Raw genomic sequence first — 27063 nt, forward strand, 5'->3', positions numbered from 1 at the left:
AAAAATAAGGAAGAAAAACTTAAAAATGAGAATTGCTTTCTAGTTTTCAGTGAAATATTTGCTTTCAGTGTACACAGAAATAATTTTTGCTGCAGTGTTTTAATCAAAGGCTTAATGCTTGGAATTCTGAAATCTCAAAAGGAAGCTTATATACAAATAATCTATTCATACGCCAAGGTTTGGCTAAGCATGATTTGGTGTGATGTCTAAAGTCCAACTATGGTTTAGCACAAAGTTTCAACTGAAACCAAGAATCAGATACGTGGTTTGACAGATGATTGTAAACCATGGATTTGTCTCCTGTTTGAATTTACAGAGCATAGCTGTAGCATTCCAAAGATCACTGTATTGAGTAGACAGAAAACAGAAGTTGATAAGCAACTCTAAATTACAGTTTACCTATACATTTGCCTCAAAAACTCTGCAAAATACAAGCTCAAAACACAGAACTACAATTACAAAAGTTTAATCTAATAGTATATAAAAACCTCCCTGATAGCATATTCTCATACTCTTAGAGCATTCAAGCTTTCTGTTTTGTGCAGAATACGTCTCCTTGAGTTTCCAGTATTTGACTAGCAAGATTAATTTCTGCAAGAGTGACAGTATGAATGACCCTTCACAAACAAACATCGAAAATGATGAACTGAAGTCATGTATATTGTACGATAGCAACTGCTCAAGACTGCAATCAAAACAGGCTAAACAGAAGTCATCTGACTGAATTTGGTTTGCTTGGTTTATAAACTGCTACTTCATATTTGGAATTACTCTATTGGTAGGTTTATTTAGTTTCAGCTGTATGGTATGCATATAAACATTACATAAAAGGAAGTTTGGCAGAACAAATCACAGATGGAGTTCCGAATTATTGCTTGCGCAATCCATGGTTTTGGATGGTGCTGAAGCCCTATTTAAATTTGACAACATGGTCACTAAAATCTCAGAAATCAATTTGTGTATCATGAAAAAATCCACATGAAACTAATATTTGATCAACTGAACAATTTAGCAAGGAAAAAAAACCTGTGAGATTTCTCTCACAGCTCTCAAATTTCCAACTATGTTCTGTGAAATTTTGAGAATAGTCCTTATTGTTTGCAGAGTGTATTAAAAAACCAAGTTAAATTGACAGAATCTGACTTGCTAATGTAATCACCACCTGCCCAGAGAACAGTTTATCCATACAAATACTCAAGGCTTACTTGTGTGCCTTAACATCTGACAAATAGTTAAACTGTTATCTTTCAATATGGCATTCAGCCATTATAATGCCACATCACTAAAATCACCATTAACATGACAGTTTAAAATACAAGTTGCATATTTTGCACTTTATACAGTAATCTTAAGGAACAAATGACAGAGCTGAAAGATGAATTACAGAACAAACAAGCAGTAACAAAATAAGCATAGCTAAACTGCCCTGCGATCCGTGGACAAAGGGCAGTATATATATTTAATAAATTCAAAGAGCAAGATTAAAGCATGCAAACATATTGAAAAATGTCTAGCATTCTTACAGAATATTCAGTCACCTGAGGATTGCGGTGAATGTTCCTCATTATTCGATTCAAATCCTGTAATTGATATTGCCATGGCTATTGTAGATGCTGCAATAGAAACCATCTGACCAGGAAGCTCTACCCCTATAAAAAATAAAATACTTATAAAGGTCTGAAAGTAGTTTAATTGGTTTTTTTCTGTTCCCATTCATGGACTGTCAACAGCTTCAGTCACACTAGAATAATCCTAGACAATGTTCTTTTTCAGCAGCTACCACTCACTCAAGATACTCCAGAACAGGAGTAAGCAACCCATTGTCCTCCAGATATGTTGGTCTACTGCTCTCATCATCTACCAGTATTGGTCATGCTGGCTGGGGCTGATGGAACTATAGTCCAACACATCTGAAGGGCCATAGCTTAGCTATCTCTACTATGGAACTACAAGAGAAAGAGAGTTTCTCACCTGAAGACTCTTTCCCACTCGGGTGCTCGTGCAACATACCCACAGTCATTAAGACAACTATAACCAAAAACACTGGAATCTTCCAAGAACCTGCTGCGGAAGCTGAAAAAAAGGAGGACCTATGAATAAAATCAACATCCTTTCTAAAATCAACATCCTTAATATGTATAAACTAGTAAATGGAATGAACAGAACGATCAGGTAGGACTGTCGCTACCTGACAGATATTTGCAAAAACCTTATTATAGATGAAATTAAAAGACTACATTTTGACTGGATATATTTACTTTGATAATACTACTTCTGAAAACACAAGTATTATTTCCAAAGGGAGACAACGAGAACTGTAATAAAATAACCACACTCTGGGCGGTTCATATAAGGGAAACCACCATTTCCTACTAAATCAGGAGTAGCTAACCCATGACCTTTCAGATGTTTCTGGGCTAGGACTTAAACTGACCATTGGCCATGCTGTCTAGAAGTTGTAGGTCCACAGAACCTGGTTGGCCTTGGGCTCTCACATTCCTCCCTCTTCTTTCACATATCAGAGCAGAGTGAACGCTTCCAGTTTTACCGCAAATTAAGCACAGAAATTAAGCATCAAAATTTGTGGTTGAACTATGTTTGTTTATTAAATTTGTACACCGCTCTAGCTATACCTGTAGATCTCAGGGCAGTTCACAACATAAAAAACAAAAATTATATCATGAAAACAAAAACAAAGACAGCCCAATAATTCTCCCTTGGTTAGTGAGATCTGGATCTGAACCATGGTTTGATCCTCATTCTCACTGTAGTTTCAACAAACCAGCTTGCTGAGTTTAGATGTCACAGGAAACTGTGGTTAGTTTGCAAGTGGAAGTGGGACCTTTTGAACTCCTCCTCTAGCACAAGCAAAAGAAGATGGGAGCATGCATCCCTGAGGTTCCAGCAGATTCATTCACAGAACAAAACCATGGTTTCCCATTACAACTGGATTCCAGGCATGGTTCAGATACAATGCAAAACCATGACCATACCTTAATTTATAATCCCAATTTGCAAGGCCAGCATGAATCATTGTTTACTAGTGCATATTTGTGAATAAACCCTATTTATTTTAATTAAGTTTTAATTCAAGGTATTCTATAACGTATTTGAAATGGGAGGTCTTTTGTCTGGTTCACTGAAAATTGGTTTAAGACATCTCTTTCAGAAATCTGTAGAAATACTTTATAGCCAAGTCCTGAAAAACAACAAATAAATGAAATAAATATTTTTATGAGGTTACTCACCCAAATGGAAGAGCAGTAGAATCCAGACAGGAACAGAGATTGTTCTCAAGTAACGTTCAGTGCTTGGGTTCCACTTGAATAATACAGTCAATAAATAGCCTGCTATCAAGGTCCATATCTTAACAGGAAAAGGGAATAAAACAGCTATCAGTACTCATCCCTGGCAAACCCAAGTTAGCTGCCCAACTGGCAACTTAAATTATTAAGCAGAATAAAAACAGATTACATTAAAAAAAAATGGGCTTCCTTTAATCCAAATAGCTTTTTAAAGTCCCTAGCAGCCTTGTCTCTTTTTTAAAAAATCAAGGTACAACAAGAATTTTGCCTATAATGGAAAAGAAAAGATGTTCTGTGGTTTTAAGTGATGAGCTATTATACATTATTATACATTATTATTATACATTATTATTATTATACATTAGGGCTGGGTGATATATGGTTTTCAACACTGTGATATACAGATATAGCAAAACATCTGAAATAAGGATAGGACTATTTAGAGGCATTGGGTGGCTTCACGGTTTCCCCCACATTGTGATTTCTGCATAGCAGGCACATACACATGCATACCCACACCATGATTCACAATATATTGCCAGGTCAAAAAATATGAAACCATCATCATGATATGGACTTCAAACCAGTTTTGGAAGATATATCAATATATTGCCTGGCCCCACTACTTCTCCTCTTTGCATTTTATATGCGATTTCCTGGCTGCGCCTGAGTGCTTACTCTATAACTGAAGGTTTTCTTTAAGATGGTGCAACCTCTGACCATCCCTGATATAGGCATAAATCCTATATAATCCAGTATTATATATTGGATTCAGCTTTTTGTTACAGTGCTCCCCTGTTTTCTAGTTTAATGGGAACAAGTAGTCATTTTGAAGAACCAAAACCAAAGTACTTTAGTGATCGCTATTCATTTTGAAACAACATAAAGGAGTGAAATTAATGCCACAGAGTCTTCAGGAACTCTCACAAAAGTTCCTGTTACAATTCCCAAAATGTATCATGGTAACTAAGAAAAGGCAGTGAAAGCAACAAAGGACTTCACCATATGCTCTGATGGTGTTTCCTGCTTGGCAGGGGGTTGGACTCGATGGCCCTTGTGGTCTCTTCCAACTCTATGATTCTATGATTCTATGAAAGACTATAAAAATACTAAGTACAGCAATATGACACTAACACATGCTCTAATCCTTCCCAATGGTAGGACCAATAGAAACATTAACAACAGGACTTGCCATATGTCACTAGTGACAAGAATGCCCCCCCAAGAATGCCAAGTACTGCCAACCTTGATGTCAGAAGGGCAAATGCTTAAAAGATTTCACTCTTCAGCATGCTTCATAACTTTGGGTTTACAATGACCTCTAAGTACAAGAGTCAGACATATATTACAAAAACACAAACTGCATGTTGTTGTAAAATGTTTGTGCCCCATAAGAAACAGATTTACGCGTGCAAAAGAGGCATGTACTGAAAAAGTACACATATCTACAAGTCTTTGTTTCAGGGCTGTGTGAATTGAGCAGTGATCTTATGCCGTATTACACAGTAAGTTATGATCTACATGTTGCACAGAATTAAGAGGGATTTCCCACTTTATTAGTTCAGATTGGGGGTGGAGGGTTGCATTATGATATATTCACCAGTGTAAGAAGCTCCCTGAATATAGTGAAATAACACACCAAAAAAAGCTTTAGCAACCTCTTCTCCCCTTGACATGCTTGTTTACTACAAGCATGGCGCAAATTAAATCTTCAGTCTCAAGTGGTACAAAAATATGCCACTTCATTCTACCACCTCATTCTGCGTAATGCGTCAGCTCTAGCAAGAGAAGGCTCAGGGTCATCCGCCTCTTCTGACGTGGGAACGACAGCCCTGAGACGTGGTGCCCAGTTGTTCATTTCTGAAAAGGATCCAAGTTCTCCTTGACACTGCATTTCCTGACTTACTCTCAGAGTAAGCAATTATTTGTATAGTGCCCACAATGAGCATAGTGCTTCAAAGACAGGCCCCTGCCCCAAGGAACCTATAACCTAAATTCAACACAGAGGAAACTACAGAGAAAGGGAGAAGAAGTACGGTGAAACAACAGGATGAAGAGCTACTGTTTCAAGCTGCAATCCTGCCCATGTTTACCTGGGAGCAAGAGCCATTTAAGTTCTGTCTAGACTTACACAGGATTACACTGCCAGTTACACTTACAGCAGGGCACAGGAAGTTTAGGGAAGTATAATGACTACTGTTTTAATGTATTTTTAATGTTTTGTGGGAAGCTGCCCAGAGAGGCTGGGGAAGCCAGCCGGATGGGTGGGGTATAAATAAATTATTATTATTATTATTATTATTATTATTATTATTATTATTATTACTACTACTACTACTACTACTACTACTAGGGACTGAGCCAGTCTTCACAGAAAAGTGGGGTTTGAGAAGGGATTTGAGAGATGTAAATAAAACAGCATGATGCTGGTATACAGGGAGGCAGTTCTAAGCTTATGGGACAACAAAGGAGTGAGCTCTTTGAGGTAGCAGACCTCCAGGTGGCTGAAGATGGCAAAGCTGGAGAAAAGGATACAGGCAGGGGTGCGTCAGAATGCAACAGCAGAAGGATTAGGAGGAAGGGCCATGGACGGCTCTGAAGGGCAAAGACTGGAAGTCAGTGTAGGGTTTAAGGAGAGGCATCACAACATCAAAATGACAAGAGAGGTTTAGATGCGGGGGAACCAAGACCCGAGAGAATATTGCAGTAGTCCAAGCAATCTACAGTAATTTTTTTGCAAGAGAAAAAGAAAGAAGCAGTATGACTTGATCGACACCTGGTTTTCAACACCAGGATATATCAACAGCTAAACATCACAATAACTTGATATATCATGATATATATCTGTGGTGGTGGAGGGCCTTGCTGCACCTCCCCGCAGTGGCAGAGGGTGTGCCGCGCTTCCCCGCTGCAGCAGATAGCCTTGCCGTGCCTCCCCATGGAGGGCCTTAAAATGTAAGGAAGTAGTAGATTTAATAACAATATTAAATAAACTTCCATATATTTAAAATACTTTCAACTAATTTAAGAGTAGTTTAAGTGATTTACTAGTCAAGTTGCATCTGCTTCCCCACTCACGAGGTCTAAATGGAATCTATGCATGCATAAGCCCTAACTAAACTTACTTCTACTTTCCTGGGAGTAATCCTCATTGAATTCAGTACGGCTTGCATGTGAGTAGACACACATTTGCTTGCACTGCTTACCTAAAAACACCCTCCCCATCATTCTCACATAGTACCCAAGCTCCCATTTCAGCATAAGACAGCCAGCTAAATCTTCTCCACTCCATTCCACCCCCACCCCCCACAGAACGGTCCCCCTGAAAGCCATCAATCTCTCCCTTTTTATCAAAGGGAAAGAGGGAGGGCAAGCAAGCAAAAAGATAAAGGTAAAGGACCCCGGACAGTTAAGTCCAGTCACAGATGACTCTGGGTTTGTGGCGCTCATCTTGCTTTACAGGCCGAGAGAGCAGGCGTTTGTCTGCAGACAGTTTTTCCGGGTCATGTGGCCAGCATGACTAAGCTGCTTCTGGCGAAACTGAACACCAAAACCAGAGCAGCGCAAGGAAACGCCATTTACCTTCCCGCCGGAGCGGTACCTACTTATCTACTTGCACTTTTTTTGGTGTGCTTTCAAACTGCTAGGTTGGCAGAAGCTGGGACCGAGGAACAGGAGCTCACCCCACCGCGGGGATTCGAACTGCCAACCTTCTGCCAACCTACCCCCTGGAAAGCTGTCAAGTCTCCACCTTTGATTCACCAGTATATTGCCTTGTTGAAACACTTATCATGATGTTATTTCCATACTGGTATTCAACAATACGGCAATTTATTGCACAGCCCTACTTGGTAACAAACTGAACACAAGAAACAAGGAGGACTCAGCCATAAAGCTGTTCATGACTGTTCATCAGAGTAGATTGTAACTTTGTCAATGGATAAACAAGCATAAGAGGGAGTAGGACTTGGGAAGGGAGATTAAAAGTTTGGCTTTGGACATACTGAAATAAGGGAGCTGGACATGTTTAGCCTGGAGAAGAGGAGGTTAAGGGGTGATATGATAGCCATGTTCAAATATATAAAAGGATATCACATAGAGGACGGAGAAAGGTTGTTTTCTGCTGCTCCAGAGAAGCGGACACGGAGCAATGGATCCAAACTACAAGAAAGAAGATTCCACCTAAACATTAGGAAGAACTTCCTGACAGTAAGAGCTGTTTGACAGTGGAATTTGCTGCCAAGGAGTGTGGTGGAGTCTCCTTCTTTGGAGGTCTTTAATCAGAGGCTTGACAACCATATGTCAGGAGTGCTGTGATGGTGTTTCCTGCTTGGCAGGGGGTTGGACTCGATGGCCCTTGTGGTCTCTTCCAACTCTATGATTCTATGATTCTATGACCAAAAAGCATGTGATGATCAGAGAGTCAGCTGGAGATGCAGGACTGAAGAAAGGGAGACAGTTCAGGAGTAGAAAGGTAAGGCTGGATGTCATCCATATGTGGCACAGAAAGCAGTGAGTGCTGATACCATCAACCAGAAACAGTGTTCTGAGGGCCAAAAACAAATCCCAAGGGACTTCAGCAGAGGGAAAAAAACCAAGGATGAGCCTTTTCTGTGGTGACTATGTGACTCTGAAGTGCTTTCCCCAGAGAGGCTCACCTGGCGCCATCATTAAATGTCTTTGGACGCCAGGCAAAAACAGTCCTCTTTACCTAGGCCTATGGCTATTAAATAATCTATGGTCTGTGAAAGTGTGGGGGAGAGGGCTGTTATTACTATGATTATTTTACTATTAATCTGTCTGTCAGTATGCTTTTTACTATGCACTGATGTATCGTGTTTCTAATGTTGTACACCACCCAGAGATCTTTTGATAAAGAGTGGTATATAAACTGAAAAAATAATAAAACTGAAAGAATGATTAACAGCTCCATTCTTACCATGTGCAAGTCCTACTGAATTAAGTGGGGCTTACTTCCAGATAAGTGAGGCTAGGACCTCAGCCTAAACTGGTAGGGAAAAGAACCATATCAAGACAGAACCATAGACACCTAGACCAAGACATAAAAGGAATGAAGCAGGAGAGTGATAAAGGTAAAGAATGAGGGCAGAATAGTTGTTGTGCGTGTGGTTTCAATAGAATCCAAGGAGTAGATATCAGACAGAAAAAATCAAGATCTGAGTTAGAAGGGAAGTCAAACACAATGGGAGTTTGGAGACAAAGGGCAGAAGAGAGAGGGAAGATACATCAAAGGATGGCTTTTTGAAAATAGGGGAGACAATAAACACCTTTGAACAGAGGAGGGAAGGGGGCAGAGGAGGGAGGGTTGCTTTTGTGGTGGGAGGGGATCAAAAAGACAACTGGAAGCATCGGAGAACAATAGGGTAGTCAGCCCAGAATGCAGATGCTGTATTCTACACATACTTTGAGGCACACTTGTTTAGATGATCTCTTCCAGGCTGATCTCTGGTGTTAAAGGCAAGTTCCAGAATGTAGCCCCAGCTCAAAGGAAGCCCTATTGCTAGGATTCAAGCTTTCCTAGAAGCTGCATCCTCTAACCTCTCTGTGGGCGCAGTTCCAAGTGGCTGCGATTAAATATTCAAGATGTGGGCGATTCCCAAACAAAATTACCCATTATGTCACATCTCCTAGGTGCTGAAACTGGACATGTTCCAGTGCAGAGCCAACGCTCAATTAAAGCCCTGTGCACAGTGCCATGGGTCAATCTTTCCTGGGACCTGCACCTTCTTGAAATTATCTTAAGATATGTTTCAGTGACTGCAATTCATTATGCAGGATACAGTTTACATATTCTATGTTTATCCCAAGACCTTCTGTCACACCTTTGCAGTTAACTATTAAATTGTGCTGTGATCTATCACAAGAGCATGAAAGATACACATGCTGAAATTCCCTTTTCCACATCCATTAAAGCTCAAGGACCCCAGGTTATCTTCATCTTCTTGTTTGCTGCTTTATTTTGAGTTAGGGGTAGGGCTGGGCCAAGGCTGAGTGAAACCAAAAGAGCAACACAGGAAAGAAGACAAAAGTATCCAGTGTTCAAGTTCCTACATTCCTACTAACCACACAGCCTAATAGTTCAAAGACACATGCTTTCTAGGTAAACAAGGAAAGCATGTGAAATGTATATACTGTATGAGAAGTGATGTAAAGCCTGGAAAGATGAAATCATGTAAATAATACTACCTTTGTTGTGAATTAATCTGGTTTAGCAGTCACAGTTTAGGTGTAAAGGTGTCTAAAAACGGAAAACTTAAACCTGCTTTTTGCTCTTTCTTCTTGCTAGTTTAAAACAGCCCACCCTGCCAAAGCCACATTCTCTTGTACTAACCAGGGGTGTGTGTGTGAACAGCAGCCTATTTGCTGCAAAGTAATCTGGTTTAGAGGGATGCGGGTGGTGCTGTGGGTTAAGCCAAAGAGCCTAGGACTTACGGATCAGGCAGTTTGAATCCCCGCAACGGGGTGAGCTCCCTTTGCTCAGTCCCTGCTCCTGCCAACCTAGCAGTTCGAAAGCACGTCAAAGTGCAACTAGATAAATAGGTACCGCTCTGGCGGGAAGGTAAACGGTGTTTCCGTGCGCTGCTCTGGTTCGCCAGAAGCGGCTTAGTCATGCTGGCCACATGACCCGGAAGCTGTACCCCGGCTCCCTCGGCCAATAATGCGAGATGAGCGCCGCAACTCCAGAGTCGGCCACGACTGGACCTAACGGCCAGGGGTCCCTTTACCTTTTACAGTTCTTGAGAGCTAACTGCAGCAGTTGAAGGACAAGCAACCACTGGAAACTGGGCACCTAAAAAGTGAGTTGTTACTGAAATCTCTTCTTCTGGACCTGTTTGTATTAGCACTTTGCTGCCCCTCATCTTGATCTTGAGTCAGCCACGACTGGACCTAATGGCCAGGGGTCCCTTTACCTAATCTGGTTTAGTGGTCAGTTTTGCACCACCGTGTAGGTGTGAAGCATTCTCAATGGGAAACTTAAATCAGCTTCCCCTCTCCTTTCTTCCTGGCGTAATCCGGTCTACCAAAGGGCAACCCAAAACCACCTCGCGGGAAGCCGCATCCTCTTGTCCCAACCGAGGGAGGAGTGCACGTGTGTGGGCGGGCGCGCTTTAGAGGGCTGCGATTAAAGGGCGGGGGGAACCCACGCGCTCTGCACATGCCCCGGAGGCTCTCTTTCCCTCCGCCCCGACTCACCCAGAGGCTGCTGAAGCAGTCCAGCCCGGCGCCGATGACCCCGGCGGCCTGGGCGAGCGCGGCGCGGGCCCCGAGCGAGGCCCCGAGCGCGTAGCAGCCGTAGAGCGCGGGCCCGCCGGCGCCCAGCAGCACCAGGAGCCTCCTCCGGCGGAGCAGCTGGCGGCCCAGCGCCTCGGCGGCGGCGTTGGCGAAGCAGAGCGGCAGGAGGAGCGCGGCGGGCAGCACGGGCGCCCCGGAGCGGCGCAGGCGGCGCAGCCAGGCCCGGCCCAGCGCCGTCAGGGAGCTCTTGAAGGGGTGCAGGAAGGTGCCGCACAGCGCGGCCCACAGCAGCGGCCGCAGGAAGGCCTCCAGGATGAAGTAGACCAGCACCGCCGCGCCGCAGCACAGCCCCGCCAGCACCAGCGCGCCCGTGTTGTAGAAGGCCTGGCGCAGGGGCTTCTCCAGGCGGGGCAGCGGCAGCGCGGCAGGCGGCCGGCCGGGAGGGCCGGGACTCGCCGCCGGCTCCGGGCTCGGCGAGCCGCCGCCGCCGCCACCGCCGCGGTCCCCGCTCTCGGCCATGGGCAAGGCGCCGGCGACGCCGGACCGCGGCTGAGGGGCCGCCTGAGAGGAAGGGGCCGCGGAGGATGCTGGGGGCTGTAGTGTTTTCTTTTCCCCTCAGGCGGCTGCTTGTTCTTTTTCTTCTCCCGGGTCGTGGTTTCGGCTAGAGCCTGCAGTGCGTGCTGGGAGATGTAGTTCTTTTTTCTTCTCAGGGCGTAGCTTTGGCTGGAGCCCGCGGGGGATGCTGGGAGACGTAGTTCTTTTCATTCTCCCAGGTTGTGGCATGGTTTTGAGGGGTCCTGGGAAATGCAGTCTTAGCAGAGGAGCCTGGGTTCCAGTTCACACCAATAGGCGTTCCCTTTTGTGCTTGTCCCCATCTTCTGATTTGTTGCTTTTATTATGTCAATTACGTACAGGCAGAGCATGCGTGCAGATAGCTGTGCTGGAAGCTTTTTAAAAAAAAATAACCCTTTTTTATAAAAAAAAACATTCATAGAAAATTAGAAGGACTCAAGAGGTTCATTTAATCCAACTGAGGAATCCTTTGCTCAACATGGAACTCCAACCCACGACCCTGAGTTTAAGAGTCTCATGCTCTACTGACTGATATCTGACATCAGTATTTGCTAACACCTGGTTATCTTAATCTGCTAGGACACAGCAATGGTTGAGTATGGGTAGTAGTAGAGGGGTAATAACCTTACTCCTCAAATCTTTATAAAGAGAGCAAGCTAGAAGCACATGAGCTACTGATTCAATACTGCCATCTCCACATGGGCATCAATGTTTTTCCAGCGGAAATTTTTGAAATCGACCCTCAAGTACAACTGAAGGCAATATATTTAACATTGCGTAAGTGAAAGCACATCAGTGTTTTGGAATTGTTAAAATTTGCAAATGGGGTGCCAACGTATCAAAATGACTAGGTGGAAAATAATCATACCACGGGCAAAATTGTAGGTACACATCCTTTCTGTTAACAGCTGCTGGTCAGACTATTGCAATCTGCTCAGTTATTCAAATAATATTGCAACTTGCTCAGTTGATTTGGGAGGGAGGTCTTAAGAGAGACTGCTGCTGCCACCAGCTGGACCAGTGTATATTGCAATGCTTAATGTTTGCACCTTAGTAGGTTGAGCAAGAGACCCAACTCACGGACTGCATTCTTGGATTGACCCTAAGGTTTAAAGGACATTGATTGAAGAAGAAAGATGGGCAGTAACCAAGGAGAGGGCTTTTATGGAACAGCTTTCCTAGAAAGGCCAACCTAGTGTACCCTTGGCATCTTTCCAGTGCCACAAGAATACCTTTCTGTTCTAGCCAGGTCTTTTGAACACTTTATGTAGCCTGGCGCCTTAATATTTTTCATTTTTTTTCTGTGTTTGGTGTATCTGTACACTTTACATTTGTCCCTACTGAAAGTAACAAAATGAATTTTAGGAAGTGTAAGGTTCTACACTTAGACAGGAATAACCAGCTGCATAAATATAAAATGGGGGACACTTGGAGTGCTAGTAGCACATGTGAAATAAATCCTGGTGGACCACAAGCTTAACATGAGACAACAGTGTGATGCAGCTCTGTCGAGAAACTTTGCATGTTGTCCTGTTGCTTGAGCTGGGGCTAGGTGGGTCACAAGTTGCGGCACCTTCTCTTCCAGCAAAACAACCAGTTTGCATATTCTCTGGCAGAAAGAAAAACGGCACAGATGTTGCAGGTCACTGCAGCAGCTCCCTTGACTGCCCAGTACTCTGGATCTCCCCCTTAAACTCCCCCACTAAATGCCCGTTCGCAAGCTCACATAAGCTGCAATGAGCTAAGTTTGACTGTTGCTGGCTACTAACTCCTCCACGTCCTCTTTCAGCCTGGCTTCCTCTGTACATGTACTGAAAACAAACTCATTTTTTTACTTCACTTGGCGGAGGGTGTGTGTGTGTTATACACCAAGGAGATGATGCTTCAAATGCTCTGAGATCATAGTTGTTTTAAGCAAATGCTTGTGAGGTATAAAGCCTAACAAAAGAAAGTCAGAATGCAAACTGCATCAAATTATCTTTACTTATCTTTTGTCACTCATATTTCACACAGTAAATCTGACATAATACTGACCTCTTTTTACATTTCCATGTACTGAACATTTTGTAGAAATACACATTTAGTTCAAATACACTTTTTAGTTCATTCATAGTTCTGAGGAACAAGTCGTTCCTTTATATTGATTCCATGTCAGCAACATAAATTATATTTCCGTACCCTTGGAGATATCATTTCAAATAAAGGAAAAATACAAGATAAAAGGGTTCTTTTTTTCTTCTTTCACTTGCTTCACATTTATGCATACATAAGAAACTGAACACAAATTGTGTCAAAATATATACACATGTAAACATCTTCTTTTAAGTCACTTACCTCATATAGTGCTGCTTTTTCCAGAAAATGTACACTCCATACTGGAAACTTAGCTATTATTTTCACTTTTCCAATGGCACTACTTTTGCCTATGAAACAATTTGAAGGGGGCAGAGGAACTATAATTTCCTAAGCCCTGCCAGACTTGCTTTAGCTTTAGTTGGGGGTAAATGACTTTTTCTTTCCCCCTTTCCCCTTCACACATTATTAAAATGGTTCCCTTCCCACTGGTTTCACGCCTCCAACCTAGTATATCCCTTTCTCAGCCCCCATTGCTGTCAGAGCAACAACAGTGGAGGAGCGAACAAGACGGCATTTGCGGGTGAGCTTCCTTTGCTGCCTGCAGAGAAGGAAGTTCTACAAGATCCACCAACCTCTCAGCCCCCCTTCCCAGTAGCATAGATTTAAAATAATAATAATAATATAGGCAAAATGTGGCCATTTTCTTAAAATGGTCTGTTGGTGACTTTTTCAGATAGAAAAGTTATTTTCTTGGCTAAATGATTATCTTCTATCATTTCCCAAAAGATAATTTTTAATACTGACTTGTTTTAGAGTCCTGTAAATACTTAAGCTTATGCACAATTTTATTTGGGAAGGTAAAAAAATAATTAACATTATTTTGACTCTGGGACCAGACACTTAAATTGTAAGTATTTAAACATATATTACCTAAATAATCTCATGAAATATGATATATTTCTATTTTTTATTTACTCAATTAAATGTAATTTAGAGTTAGGAAATAGAATTTACGTGTTTCTCATAATAATTCACCATCACACCCATAGGTTTAACAATGCAATCCTTTCTATGTCTACTCAGAAGTAAGTCATGCTGTGTTCGGCTAGGCTTTCTCCCTAGTAAGTAAAAGGAACGCAGCCTTAATCTTTCATGAAACAAGTTATATATCTACTAAAAATGTTCTGCCAAGTACAATTGTTCCTTGATTATTCTCAAATATCGTGATTGTTTGGCACACAACTATGGCTCAGGTAGCAGAAGAGCTCAAGCTGCCAATGAATAACTAAGTGTCCAGTGATACCATTTCCAATAGAAAAAGCTCCTGTCCTGAGCAATGCTCACTAACAAATGGTCTCTGTTTGCAGTCGTCATGGGGTTCCCATCAATAAATAGAATGTCAATGCAACAATAAGCAACAAGCAGAATGGAGAAGAGAAGGTCTGATAGGCAGCTGACGGCATAAAAATATCTTCATACTTGTAAATACTGACCACACGCTCCGAGACAGGTGGAGAATCTATGTCATGCCTAGTTATAGAACCTAAAATAGTTAAAGAACAGAGAGCAAGAAATTGAGCAGGGTTGCTTAAGATGTTAACTCTATTTCTCGCTAACTAGCTAGCATTCAAAATGGTCAGTCTGATCCAATACAGTGGTACCTCGGGTTACAGATGCTTCAGGTTACGCGTTTTCGGGTTGCGCACCACACCGAATCCGGAAGTACCAGAATGGGTTACTTCTGGGTTTTGGCGCTGGCGCATGTGCAGAAGCACTAAATCGCCCTTTGCATATGCACAGAAACGCCAAATCGCGAGCTGCACGTATCCAGATGCAGCACTGCGTGTTGCAAACCTGCCTCCCACACGGATCATGTTCGCAACCTGAGGTTCCACTGTATTTTGCTCTTTTTTTAATGTGCAAAGGAAAGCATGCATTCCTACATCAAAGACAGTAGCAAGGTAGTCTGGTATGGCTTGGTCCTTTGCGAGGTATCTTCTTACAGCAAAGAAAGCTATGCATAGATCTGTAACAGCTGCCAATTCCTGGGAACGCGAAGGTCTCCTTGCCAGCATATAGGCATAGTACAAGGAACTGAGTTCTCTACAATAAAAACCTAAGTATACTTACTTATTGGGGAGATCTCCCTAATAAGGTTAAGCGAACATGCTTTGGACTGAGAGAAGAGACAAAACTACAATAATTCTGGAGTGCTATGTAACTTCTTCAAGTGACATCATGAACTAAAAAATAAAGCATAGCAATGACAGCTTAAATACAAATCATGCATTCCACTACAGTGGAATGGAATTAGTTCTGCTTATGGTGAATACACGATGGATTAGATATTGCTAACTTCATGCATTCCTACTGGAAAACACTGCTGCTTTAAATTAACTGCCGTTAATTAGAAACTCAAAAGAAGAACAACTTACCCTGAATTGCTGGGCCCCAAGCAAATAAATAATACCAGCTCAGATGAAGATCTACAATAGTTTCATCTCTGGGAACCTTCACAGGACGCTTGAATCGACATGTTACACGGTTGTTTTCAAAAAGACCCTCTTCGTCTCTAGCAGGATTTCTTGGGATTTCTTTTGCCCACTGTCCAACATTGTAGAAGTGATGTATTCTGACTCTTCCATTGTCATCGTGAACACAAGCCATGACATCATCTCCACCCTAAATGGAGAAACCAAAATAAGGATTCATCACCTGTACCCATTAGAAACGAAGGAATTGTTCCCATGAGATCTTCAAATCACAGACAAACCATTAACAGTAACAAATCTCTTAAGCAGGAAGAGGTGTCCCTACTACACCCTTGTGCAAATTAATTGAAACAAACAATGTAGTTTATTGTACAAAACTCACATATACATGTACAAAACTCACATGTACGTACATTAGTAACGGATAGGACCTCTGCTATTTTTAAGCAGCATTTGAACACGGTTTGGCATGGAGTCTACTAGTTTCGAACAGTCACTGTTGATTTTCGGATGCCTGTACCACACTTGAATCAGCGCCTGAATGAGCTTCTCCATAGCCGTACAGTCTACAGCACGGAGGCGACTTTTGCATATAGCCCACAAATTCTCAATGGGATTTACGTCCAGGGAATTCCCTGGCCAATCAAGTACCTGTATTTGCTGCTCTGTCATGAATTTCTTCACCATTTTCGATGTGTGACAGGGGGCTAGATCCTGCTGCAATATCCCAGTACTGTCAAGATACCTCTTTTCCAGCTCTGGAATAACTCTCTTTCGTAGAACCTCAATATATTGTGGCAAGCGCATCATTCCTTCTATTGGTTGCTGGCTTCCGACACCATAATCATCAACTGACTTTTTGTGTTTGCTTTGAGTACAGGATTACGTGTAAGATAGAAAACATGCTTTGTTTCAATTAATTTGCACAAGGGTGTATATATAGGCTGATTCTGTCAGAAAGTTCTTCCTGATTTAAACAGATACTTACCCCCTGCCTTGATTCTGCCAGCTACACTCTCCTAATAACAATAATGGGTTACCCAAGAGATACCAAGAAGTAAGGCTGAAAACAGGCATTTCCAACATTTCTCTTTTTATGACTTTTCTGGGGATTAAAATAGGGCTACTCCTGTTATATCTATTTGCTGTCCATGTAGCTGCCTTGTTCATGTGCAAGTCAGGGTAGGCAAATCCAAGTTTGACATCAAATTTGTGTCTGCGTGAGGGAAGCTGAGTGCTTCCCAAGGTCCATCACCCCAAGCACTTTTCTCCCAACCCACCTCCAATAACAGAAGAGTTGGGACAGAAATGCGTCTACTGACCGAGCACACAAAGGTAAAATGCACGTTGCTTTTAACTCTGCCGCTATGCTGTATGCATGAACATGGCAAGTCTGGCCCCATGACTAAGCAAATGGGTGAGTATTCTGTGTTCTGGAAAATGTGATCTCAGAGAAAAGCTGTGAAGCATCAACAGGTTTTTTCCCCCTATTCCTATTTTCTACTCCTATCTGCATGCTGCTTAGTAAAAATAATTAGTAATGTTTACTTTCTAGAGACAAGCTACAGCAGGATGTATGTGGGTGCGTAGAAACTACCCAGTTGCACACAGGCAAAATTTAGACATATTGCTCTGCCCACCTTGTCTCTGGCCCCGCCCACTACTGGCATGTAACTGGCAGAAGACTGGCGAGAAGGGTATGTTCCTCGGGCTGACAAACGCCCCACAGCGCTTTACAGCTTCATCTGAGATGCTTTAAAGCAGATTTTTGCCACTAGACAAGTACCAAGTACCCCCCAGTTGCTGACAGGGTAAACCTCCCCCTTCATCCAGCGTCAGGATGACTAGCAAGTCCATGTTCGGAGGCTGTGATCTCTAGCTCCAGACTTCAAACCTCAACATTGAACTGAAAGGTGAAATGCACTGTTCTGTTGACCAGGCCTTCTGCTATTTATTTATACCAGGCCTGGATAAGCAAAAGCCTTCTTACTGTTTGGCCATTCACATGTGCTGTTGCTTCACAACTTTCTTTCCATCTGTGCCCAAAGAATTCCCTGACACTGAGCACACACCATCCACAGCAGCTCCCTAAGCAACCCTAACACGGTGGTGGTAAATTATGGTAGAAATAGAGAGGGTGTTCATCAGACAAAGAGAAAAGAGCTCTTTATTTCATATATCCCTCAAACAATTCCAATAATCTTTGCCATCTGCTTTGATGGACAATGTGAGTCTTATTTTTTCAAACCGCTTGGGGGCACTATTAATTTGGTGTTTGTGGGCACCCTTGACAAATACGAAAGTTGTACAATATGCTTATGACATTGTCATATTTTGTACTTTACGTCTAGGGATTTATTTATTTTTAAACTACCTGAAAATCAATTTTTAAAAAATTTAAAAAGAGAAAGGACCTGTCCAACATCAAGAATGGCATAAAAGGATTGCCCTCTCTTGTGTTTTCATTCCCCATTGCTTGAGCACCCAGTCTAACATCAAACAAGTGGACCTTGGGCATAAAATGGAAACGTTTTACTTTTAACACTTTTCTAACTTACCATTTCATGTCCAAGTATACAATTGTGCAAATCAATGCATTAACTTAATTTTTATTCATATGTCCTTTCTTTCTCAAAAATGAATCAGTGCTTCATTATTATTAACACCATCTTACCATTTTCTTATCAGAGGAAAATCCCACAGCTACCCAACCATCTGTCTCGGCACTCAGTTCAAACTCTATGTCAGCTCCTATTCTGCGGTAACTGAGAAAGTAGTCACAAGTCTCTGCATTACATCCTGGTTTACCATACCTACATGTGACAGAGGAGACAAAAAAATCACTGCCTATAATTCAGAGATAGAATCATAGAATCATAGAGTTGGAAGAGACCACAAGGGCCATCAGAGCACTCCTGACATATGGTTGTCAAGCCTCTGCTTAAAGACCTCCAAAGTAGGAGACTCCACCACACTCCTGGGCAGCAAATTCCACTGTCGAACAGCTCTTACTGTCAGGAAGTTCTTCCTAATGTTTAGGTGGAATCTTCTTTCTTGTAGTTTGGATCCATTGCTCCGTGTCCGCTTCTCTGGAGCAGCAGAAAACAACCTTTCTCCCTCCTCTATGTGACATCCTTTTATATACAAGGAACGTTTCTGTTTAAGTCTACCTGTACTTTCAATCCAGCTGAAAAATTTGCTACTGACTTAGGGTTATGTCTGATGGAAATCTATGGCAAATAGCACTGCAGTCCAATCACTGAGCCTGCATAGGACAGAAATATTAAGCACACATAATGTAGGCATCATATAGAGATACCCAAGCCTAAATGTCTCTAGATTGGGCCTCTGGTGTTTTTATTATTTAGCAAATCATGAATTACTTTTTATAATAACTTAGGGTTATATTCAACATAGTGCTAAGTTGCAGCATCCATTAGGATAAGGGAACCTTCACCACCCAAATTCGTCATGGGGGTTTCCCCAATCTTCCAGACATACATTTGGGAATGGAGTCCCATTGCGTTAGCACTAATCATTGCACTAGCACAGGGATTTAGCTGAATGAGGAAGTAGTTTCACAAATGTCCCAAAATGACTTTATTATTTTTATTACTTATATTAAAAAGGTGTAATCCACTTCTCTTGGCACTATGCCTACTTACAAAATCTTAAGAGTGTGTCTAATCAAACTATAAATCAACAAAACCAAAACAATAAAAACAGAAGAGCAGAAATTCCAAAGAGAAGAAAAATGACTGAACAGTTTTAATGCACATTTAAAAAATGGATGTTGGGAAGGTCTATCAAATATACCTGGGGAAATAATTCATAATCCAGATTCCATATTGGATAAGGCCCTTTCTCTTAACCTCATCAAGCAAACTACTAATATTATTACATAAAATGTGCAAAAGCATTATCATGCATCACTGAAAATGGGGTAAACATAAACCCCAAAACATAAAGAATCAGTGACAAAGATCACAAAACCAAAATCAAGTTTAGCTTAATGTATATTCTACTAAACTATTAATCTATTCATTTGTGACATTGGTGCATTGCAAGAGACTCTTCTCCTATATTAATTGCTTCTGCTGATTTGTCAATTTCAGCCGAATCTAGTCATTTCAATTGCCACTTCCAAACTGCAAGAGGTTGAGGGGCTTTCCAATGCTTCATCCATAACTCACCACAGCAATCAATACACTGTACATAATTTCCTCAATTACATTCAGTAAAATCAAGAAAGGGTCTAAAGCTAAAGTATTTCCTGATATAATCTTAAGTATACCACTACAAACGTTAAAAAAAAAGTTCTTAGCAACATTTAAGTTTGGCAGCAGAGAGTATCCTATTAAGCTGAGCTGGTGTTACTGGAACAACAATTTATACTAAATTTCTGGAATGAAAGACTTAAGGAGACAGTTCTGATTGGCTGAGATACAGAAAAGCCTATTTATTTTAAAAAAATGTGATTAAGTCTCCGAGATCCTTTTCCAATGTAAGCATTTTAAAATGAAAACAACAAACTAAGTTGTTTCCATTCTACTCTTAAGGTTATCCTTCAATTGTTATCCATGTAGATGATGCTATTCTTGTTTTCTACACCCAGGTAGGCCAGACCATCAATCTATTTCGTCTACACTGTCAAAATGAACAGTTTTCCATCAATTACTTATTTATTTATTATTGAGATTTATATTTCATCCATCATCCTGGGGTTGCACAGTGGGTTACATCAAAAGAAGAACAGTTTATTATCATTAAATATCTAGAACATATACTGTATGTCTCTATGTTTTTAAACTTTTTTGAGCATTTAGAGATACAACTAAAAAGCTGACGATACGAAGCAGGTAGGTACGATGACACCATACAACACCAATCTGTCAAATAAGGTCCACCTAAACATTTGGGCCACCCATATTTTTAGCAAAAGTAGACTTGGGGAAACAAAGCTGGTATGGCAAGTGCCACGAATTCCTTCATGTATACTGCAAACAAGTTCCAAGTCACACAGTAGCCCATGATCATTACTTTAGTCTTTGCCAGTCTTAAATTAAATGCAACTTTCTGTCCAATGGCTGTGTGCCATAACCTCTTAAGTTCAGGCATCAATCATTCACATCTCAGTCATATTCCAGTTTTTTGCAACTTCGAACCTGGCTACTACTAGCTGAAAGGTTATCAATAGCTTCTGTAATACGGTCTCGTTATTTTGGTTACTCCAGAAAAAAGAGATATTTTTATACGGATTGTGTTTTTATGAAAACAGAAAACTTTGGGTAGGCTATGCACCAAAAGGTAGTACATAGGTAATTTAATAAATGTACTGATTGATTGATTGATTGATTGATTGACTGACGGATGGATGGATGGATGGATGGATTGACTGCATTTCTATACCACCCTTCCCGCTAAAGGAGTTCACAGCAGTGAACCACAAGCAATAGACAATAAAAACATACTGTATTTAAAAAATAAATAAGGTTTGGCAAACAAGAGTTCTTAAGTGGAAAATATATTTCAAATTCCAGTAAACATGCATGCCATTGGGCTCAAGATTGCAATGTAACAGTCACAGATACAGTGGTGCCCCGCAAGACGAATGCCTCGCAAGACGGAAAACCCGCTAGACGAAAGGGTTTTCCGTTTTTGAGCTGCTTCGCAAGACAAATTTCCCTATGGGCTTGCTTCGCAAGACGAAAACGTCTTGCGAGTGTTCCGATTTCCCCCCGCTTTTCCCTCCTTTTTCTAAGCCGCTAATAGCCTTTTAGCCGCTAAGCCGCTAAGCCTTTAATAGCCGCTAATCCGCTAATAGCGCTAATCCACTAAGCCGCTAATAGGGTTGCTTCGCAAGACGAAAAAACCGCTAGACGAAGAGACTCGTGGAATGGATTATTTTCGTCTTGCGAGGCACCACTGTATATAATAGTATTAAACATTTATATAAACAATTCATGGACAGCACATGTTTGGGAGCCAAAATGTCAGCATTTATAAACTTAAAAGCAAACATGTTTCATACCAACCTAAAGCATCCTTTTGTTTTCCCACAGTCATCCACTTTAATTTTTGCAAATGGATCCACTGGAGGAGCAGTAGGAAAAGGATAACCTTGAAGAATCAAAACAAATAATTAAATATGTGGCAGAATATACTTACTTTTAAAGAATAAACTAAGTAAGTTTTGTCCGGGCACACATAGTTCCAATTCTCTCAATGTTTAATTTTTTTAAAAATTTGGGTTACTCCTCGCCACTTGTTTTTAGCCGTTATTTATTTTAGGGGGCAGGAGGCAGGGCATATATATATATATATATATATATATATATATATATATATATAATTGAAGGGATAGATAGATAAGACAGATATAACCCTGGCGTATATAGTTTTAATTTATTAATGTTTAATTGTTTTGTTAATTTTGGGGTTCGCTCTCCCCCTTATTTTAAGGCATTCTTGTTTTGATCTGTAAAGGGTAACCTTGAAGAATCAAAGCAAAAAATTAAATATGTGGCAGAATATAATAAACATATAATAAACCAAACTGCCAGGATAGAGAGATAAAATCCTGCCATATATAGTTTAATTGCTTTGTTATTTGGGGGGTTTGCTCTCCCCCTTGTTTTAAGGCGTTCTTATTTTGATCCGCAAGCCTCCTTGAGTTCCCGTCAGGGAAAATCATCATCATCATCTTTTTTTCTTAAAAAACGTTTAGGGATACTCTCCTTTTCCTACTCATATTGAAATAATAATAATAATAATAATAATAATAATAATAATAATAATAATAAATTTTATTTATATCCTGCCCTCCTCAGCCAAAGCCGGGCTCAGGGCAGCTAACAACAATAAAATAATACAACATTCTAAAATCATTTCATTATAAAATTAATTCAGATCAAATTGATGGCAACCATTGGGCTATATACTGCCCCTCAATGAGGCCGAACAGATTCACAAAATGTTTAGGAGTATGTATACCCCCAGAAAAAAGTACCCCACCCTGTGTACCCAGAAAAAAGTAATAAGAATAAGAATAAGAATAAATAATAATAAGAAGAAGAATTAATAATAATAATAATAATAATAAATAGGGCCAAAAATAAATAAATAGATAGATAGATAGATGATAGATAGATAGATAGATAGATAGATAGATAGATAGATAGATAGATAGATAGATGATAGATGATAGATGATAGATAGATAGATAGATAGATAGATAGATGATAGATAGATAGATGGATAGATAGGGCCTTTGGCCAGATCCAGCCAGGGCCCTTTCTTCGCAGGCTGGTCCCGGGAGTTCCGGGAGGCGTCGCTTCGCCTCTCCCGCCCTCCGGCGCCCGCTTTCCCGGGGGATCCCCGCTGGCTGCTTGCGAGGCTCCGAGCGGCGGGCCCGAGGAGCCCTGAAGGGGCGAAGGCGGCGAAGGGAGCCGCCGGCGGAAGGCCTTCCCGCCTGGGCCCCGCCGAGGGGGGCGAGACGCGCCGGCCGCCGGCCGCGCTCTCCTCCGAAGCCCCTCTCTCTCCCGCCGGGCCCCTCACCCTCGTCCGAGAGGAAGCGCATGTCGTAGAACTCGCTGGCGAAGGTGCCGTACGAGGAGTCGTGGCGCTGCCGCTGCTCGCCCGCCTGGGCCCCGCCGGGGTCGGCGTCCCTCCCGCGCCCGCCGGCCGACCCCGCGCCCCCGGCCGCCGGGCTGCCCCACGACGAAGAGGACGGCGCGGGCCCGGCCAGCAGAAGCAGCCACAGCAAGGCGGCAGCGCGCGCGGCCATGGCGGCGGCGGCGGCGGAGGCCCCCTGACTGGAGCCGGGCTGCTTCGTCTTCCGTGCGCCGGCGCCTCCGCCGCCTCCGCTCCCGCGGCTCTCCGGGCTGGAGGGGCTCGGTCCCCGGAACCGGTTTCCTCAGCGCCTGAGGGAGCGGGGGTGGGGGGAGGAGAGGGCTCTGAACATGTGCAGAGCGCCCTCCCCACGGCCGAAAGGGGAGGCGGCAGGGAAAGGGGGCTCAGGAGCATGTGCAGAGCGCCTTCCCATCGCCACCACTGGCTGGACGAGTCCATGGGAAACCTGGTCTTTTTTGCTTTTTACATAGGGAAACACAAATACACACACCGGCCTAGCCAAGGGGGGGGAGTAGGGGGACGGCTGCCCCCCTCTATCAATCAAAATCAATACAAAGCAATTAGAAATTGAGATTTGCCGCCCCCCAAGAAATGCTTGTGTGTGTGTGTGTGCCCCCGCCAAAAAAAATCTGGCTACGCTTATAGACACACATCCCTCCCAAAAAATCTACAATCAAAAGATCGCATGTCTTCCCTGCTTCAGTACAAAACGTGGAGCTTGACCCGTGAACCCGGGTGAGTTTTATAATGGGATTCTCCCCCACAAAATCAAACACGTGTCACTCCTGCCTTCACAGGCTGAAGCGTAAACATTACAAATCCTGGACTCGACCCACGGCACCAAAAGCACTTTTGGCCTGCCAGCTGATTCTGAATTAGAACTCCCATTATCCTTGGCTTGCTGGGGCTGATGGCAGTTGTAGTTCAGAAACAGCTGGCAAGCCAAAGTCATAGAATTGCACAGCTGGAAGGGACCAGGGGGGGGGTCATCTGGTCCAACACCCTGCAATTAAGGGATCTGTTCCCCCAACATGGGGCTCAAACCCACAACCCTGAGATCAAGAGTCTCATGGTCTGTAGACTGAGCTCTCTCAGCTGGCAGGAGTCATGTTCTAGGGCATGACTCCTCCTGCATCTTCCGAGGTTTTACAGGGGATTCCCCCATGCAAGCAACTCTCAAGAACCACTCAGAGTCAAGGGATAAACAAATTTTGTCACACACATACATATATCCAATCCTTGCCCATTGAAACTATGGATTCAGGGTTCCATGGTGTCACTGTTGCACAAAAACATGGTACAAGGGCATCAAACCTCAGTATTTTATAATGCCCCCCCCCAAGCCATGAACAAATAACAGGTCACATCCATCCCCATGCAGCCAGTGTTTCCCAGTGCTTGCCTCGCTGGAAGTCCCACCACTTCTCTCTTTTGAAAGTATGCAGTCTTGTTATCCACTCCATCTGGAAGGCCAGAACTATTTTGTAGTCTTGAGACAACTATCAGAAAGGGCCCTAGAAAAAACATTGCACAATATTTTTGTTGTGGGAAATCTCCCCCCATCACTTCACCAGAAAATCCATATTTCCTCTGCAGGAATTAATACAGAGATAAATTACAACATTTTGTGAAAATTGGTATCATATTTGTGTGGCAGCATGGCTCATCTTTTTCCAGTGATCAAACACTTTTCCAAAGAAAAGCACCTTATTTACACCATACGTGTTCTCTTCCATAATGAGCATTTTCAGATATGCACAGCCAATTTAATATTGGAGCAATATATATTTAGTCATATTACAATTGTGCACTTTTTTTCATAAAAGCGCAACTGTGAAGAAATCTTGTTTATCTGAATTTAAGTTTGAATAGGTAGTGTAATGGTTCTAGGGGTTGCTCATGCGTAAGCAGGTACCTATCTCCCTGGCTGGGTGCAAACACCTGGCTGGGCTGCCAAAGTGAACCTTTTTCTGTCCGGACCGCCACTCACCCGTGGCTGACTCAATCGCTGGCAGAATCCGTCAGTGGGCGTTTCTTAAACTTCTTCCAGCAAAGAAGTTCTTTGACGCCTAGTCTCCGCCTACCCTCTCTGCGCGGAAGCCTTCTGCGCAGGCAACGGAGGACCCCTACTCTCCCCGCTGGTCCCAGGCAAGGAGTCATGAGACCGCCTCGCCGCTTCCCCCACCTGCCGCCCTTCTCCACTGGTGCTACGCTGATTCTCTTCCCCAGAAGATGGGCTGCTCCTCCTGATCCCTGGACGCTCTCTGGAATGCCTCTGGCTTTTGCTCTCCCCCTCCAGTACTGATGGCAGTTCCCTGACAGGTAGGTGTTATGTAATGCGTTCTGACATTTGTATTGTAATGTACATTGCAATGTACTGTATTCTTTGCTCTATAAGACTCACTTTTTCCCTCCTAAAAAGTAAGGGGAAATGTGTGTGCATCTTATGGAGCGAATGCAGGCTGCGCAGCTATCCCAGAAGCCAGAACAGCAAGAGGGATCGCTGCTTTCGCTGCGCAGCGATTCCTCTTGTTGTTCTGGCTTCTGAGATTCAGAATATTTTTCTTCTTGTTTTCCTCCTCCAAAAACTAGGTGCGTCTTATGGTCTGGTGCGTCTTTAGAGCGAAAAATACGGTATTTGATGCGGGAAGTTTTTTGTCTGGTTAGGGGAAAGTTCTTTAAACTGTTGTGTGTTGCCTTAACTGACAGCTGTGGGTTAGAAATGCTAGTGGGCAAAACAAGGATGGTATGCATATTTTGATTGGTGGGTACAGGTTCAGAATATACAGTTAGACAGTGTGATTGGCAAGGGCTGGTAAAGGGTCAAGGTCAAGGACCCCTGGATGGTTAAGTCCAGTCAAAGTCGACCCTGGGTTGTGGCGCTCATCTTACTTCAGGCCGACGGATCTGGTGTTTGTCCGCAGACAGCTTTCCGGGTCATATGGCTGGCATGACTAAACCGCTTCTGGCACAGCAGGACACTATGATGAGTGCCAAAGAACGTGGAAACACCACTTACCTTCCCACTGCAGCAGTACCTATTTATCTACTTGTGTTGGCGTGCTTTTGAACTGCTAGGTTGGCAGGAGCTGGGACAGAGCAATGGGAGCTCACTCCGTCATGGGGATTCAAACCACCGACCTTCCGATTGGGAAGCCCAAGAGGGCAGGGCTGGACTAGAAGTGTATATATAGCAAGCAACTGGTCAGCAGATGGTTGGTTGGTTGGTTGGTTGGTTGGTTGGTTGGAGAGGACGAGTTGTTGGGGGCTTGGTGTTTGTGGAATTAGCCAGAAGAAAGCAGCAGAGTAAGAGGATCAAGGAAGAAGAAGGAAGACCTGAGAGGTAGGTGAATCATGGAAACAGAACTGTAGAGTTAGAAGGGACCTTGAGGGTTATCCAGCCCAAACTCCTGCAATGCAGGAATCTCAACTAAAGGTAGCCATCCAACCTAATAACCTCCAGTGAAGGAGCACCCACCACCTCCCGAGGAGTCTGTTCCACTGTCAAACAGCTCTTGCTCTTAGAAAGTTATTCCCTGAGTCACTTGGCTTCAGCTGGAGAGACAAGGGGAGAGCCAATTTGCTGTGCTGAGGGCAAAAGTAGGAACAGCTTGGACTATGAAGCCCTGGTGAGTAGGAGGAGACCAGAGGGAAGATTTCCAGGATGGCATAGCAAAGCAAACCTGTGTTCAGAAGGTCTGTAAAGGGGAACAAAAAGAGGCTTCCACAAT

The 27063-nt window shown here is 42.8% G+C and overlaps 2 protein-coding genes across 3 annotated transcripts in view; both read right to left on the reverse strand.

The window, feature by feature from the left end:
- Nucleotides 1-11224, reverse strand: part of TMEM245 (transmembrane protein 245) — a 49685-nt gene extending 38461 nt beyond the window's left edge. For both annotated transcript variants that reach the window (XM_083473197.1, XM_083473196.1), the window contains exons 1-4: nucleotides 10521-11224; nucleotides 3249-3366; nucleotides 1972-2073; nucleotides 1539-1649 (exon numbers count right to left, since the gene is read on the reverse strand). In XM_083473197.1, coding sequence (XP_083329323.1) covers nucleotides 1539-1649; nucleotides 1972-2073; nucleotides 3249-3366; nucleotides 10521-11078 — 889 coding nt within the window. In that variant the 5' untranslated portion in view covers nucleotides 11079-11224. The remainder of the gene's footprint in view (nucleotides 1-1538; nucleotides 1650-1971; nucleotides 2074-3248; nucleotides 3367-10520) is intronic.
- Nucleotides 11225-13097: 1873 nt separating this feature from the next.
- Nucleotides 13098-23602, reverse strand: FRRS1L (ferric chelate reductase 1 like). The gene is made up of 5 exons (XM_083473386.1): nucleotides 23258-23602; nucleotides 21736-21820; nucleotides 18375-18513; nucleotides 15644-15890; nucleotides 13098-14751 (listed from the first exon to the last, which is right to left on the reverse strand). Exons 1-5 carry the CDS (start codon nucleotides 23484-23486, stop codon nucleotides 14579-14581), a joined length of 873 nt encoding a protein of 290 aa, XP_083329512.1. The 5' UTR covers nucleotides 23487-23602; the 3' UTR covers nucleotides 13098-14578.
- Nucleotides 23603-27063: the final 3461 nt, after the last annotated feature.

This window comes from Podarcis liolepis (assembly GCF_965112155.1).
Source record: "Podarcis liolepis genome assembly, chromosome: 13".
Taxonomy (NCBI): Eukaryota; Metazoa; Chordata; class Lepidosauria; order Squamata; family Lacertidae; genus Podarcis; species Podarcis liolepis.

Bases quoted from the DNA above. Each gene is read 5' to 3' on its own strand.
- FRRS1L (XM_083473386.1), bottom strand. From the start codon at position 23,486: ATGGCCGCGCGCGCTGCCGCCTTGCTGTGGCTGCTTCTGCTGGCCGGG. The intron at 21,821-23,257 runs GTGAGGGGCCCG...TGATTCTTCAAG, and splicing joins GCGCTTCCTCTCGGACGAGG to GTTATCCTTTTCCTACTGCT. The intron at 18,514-21,735 runs GTTGGTATGAAA...TGTCACATGTAG, and splicing joins AAAACAAAAGGATGCTTTAG to GTATGGTAAACCAGGATGTA.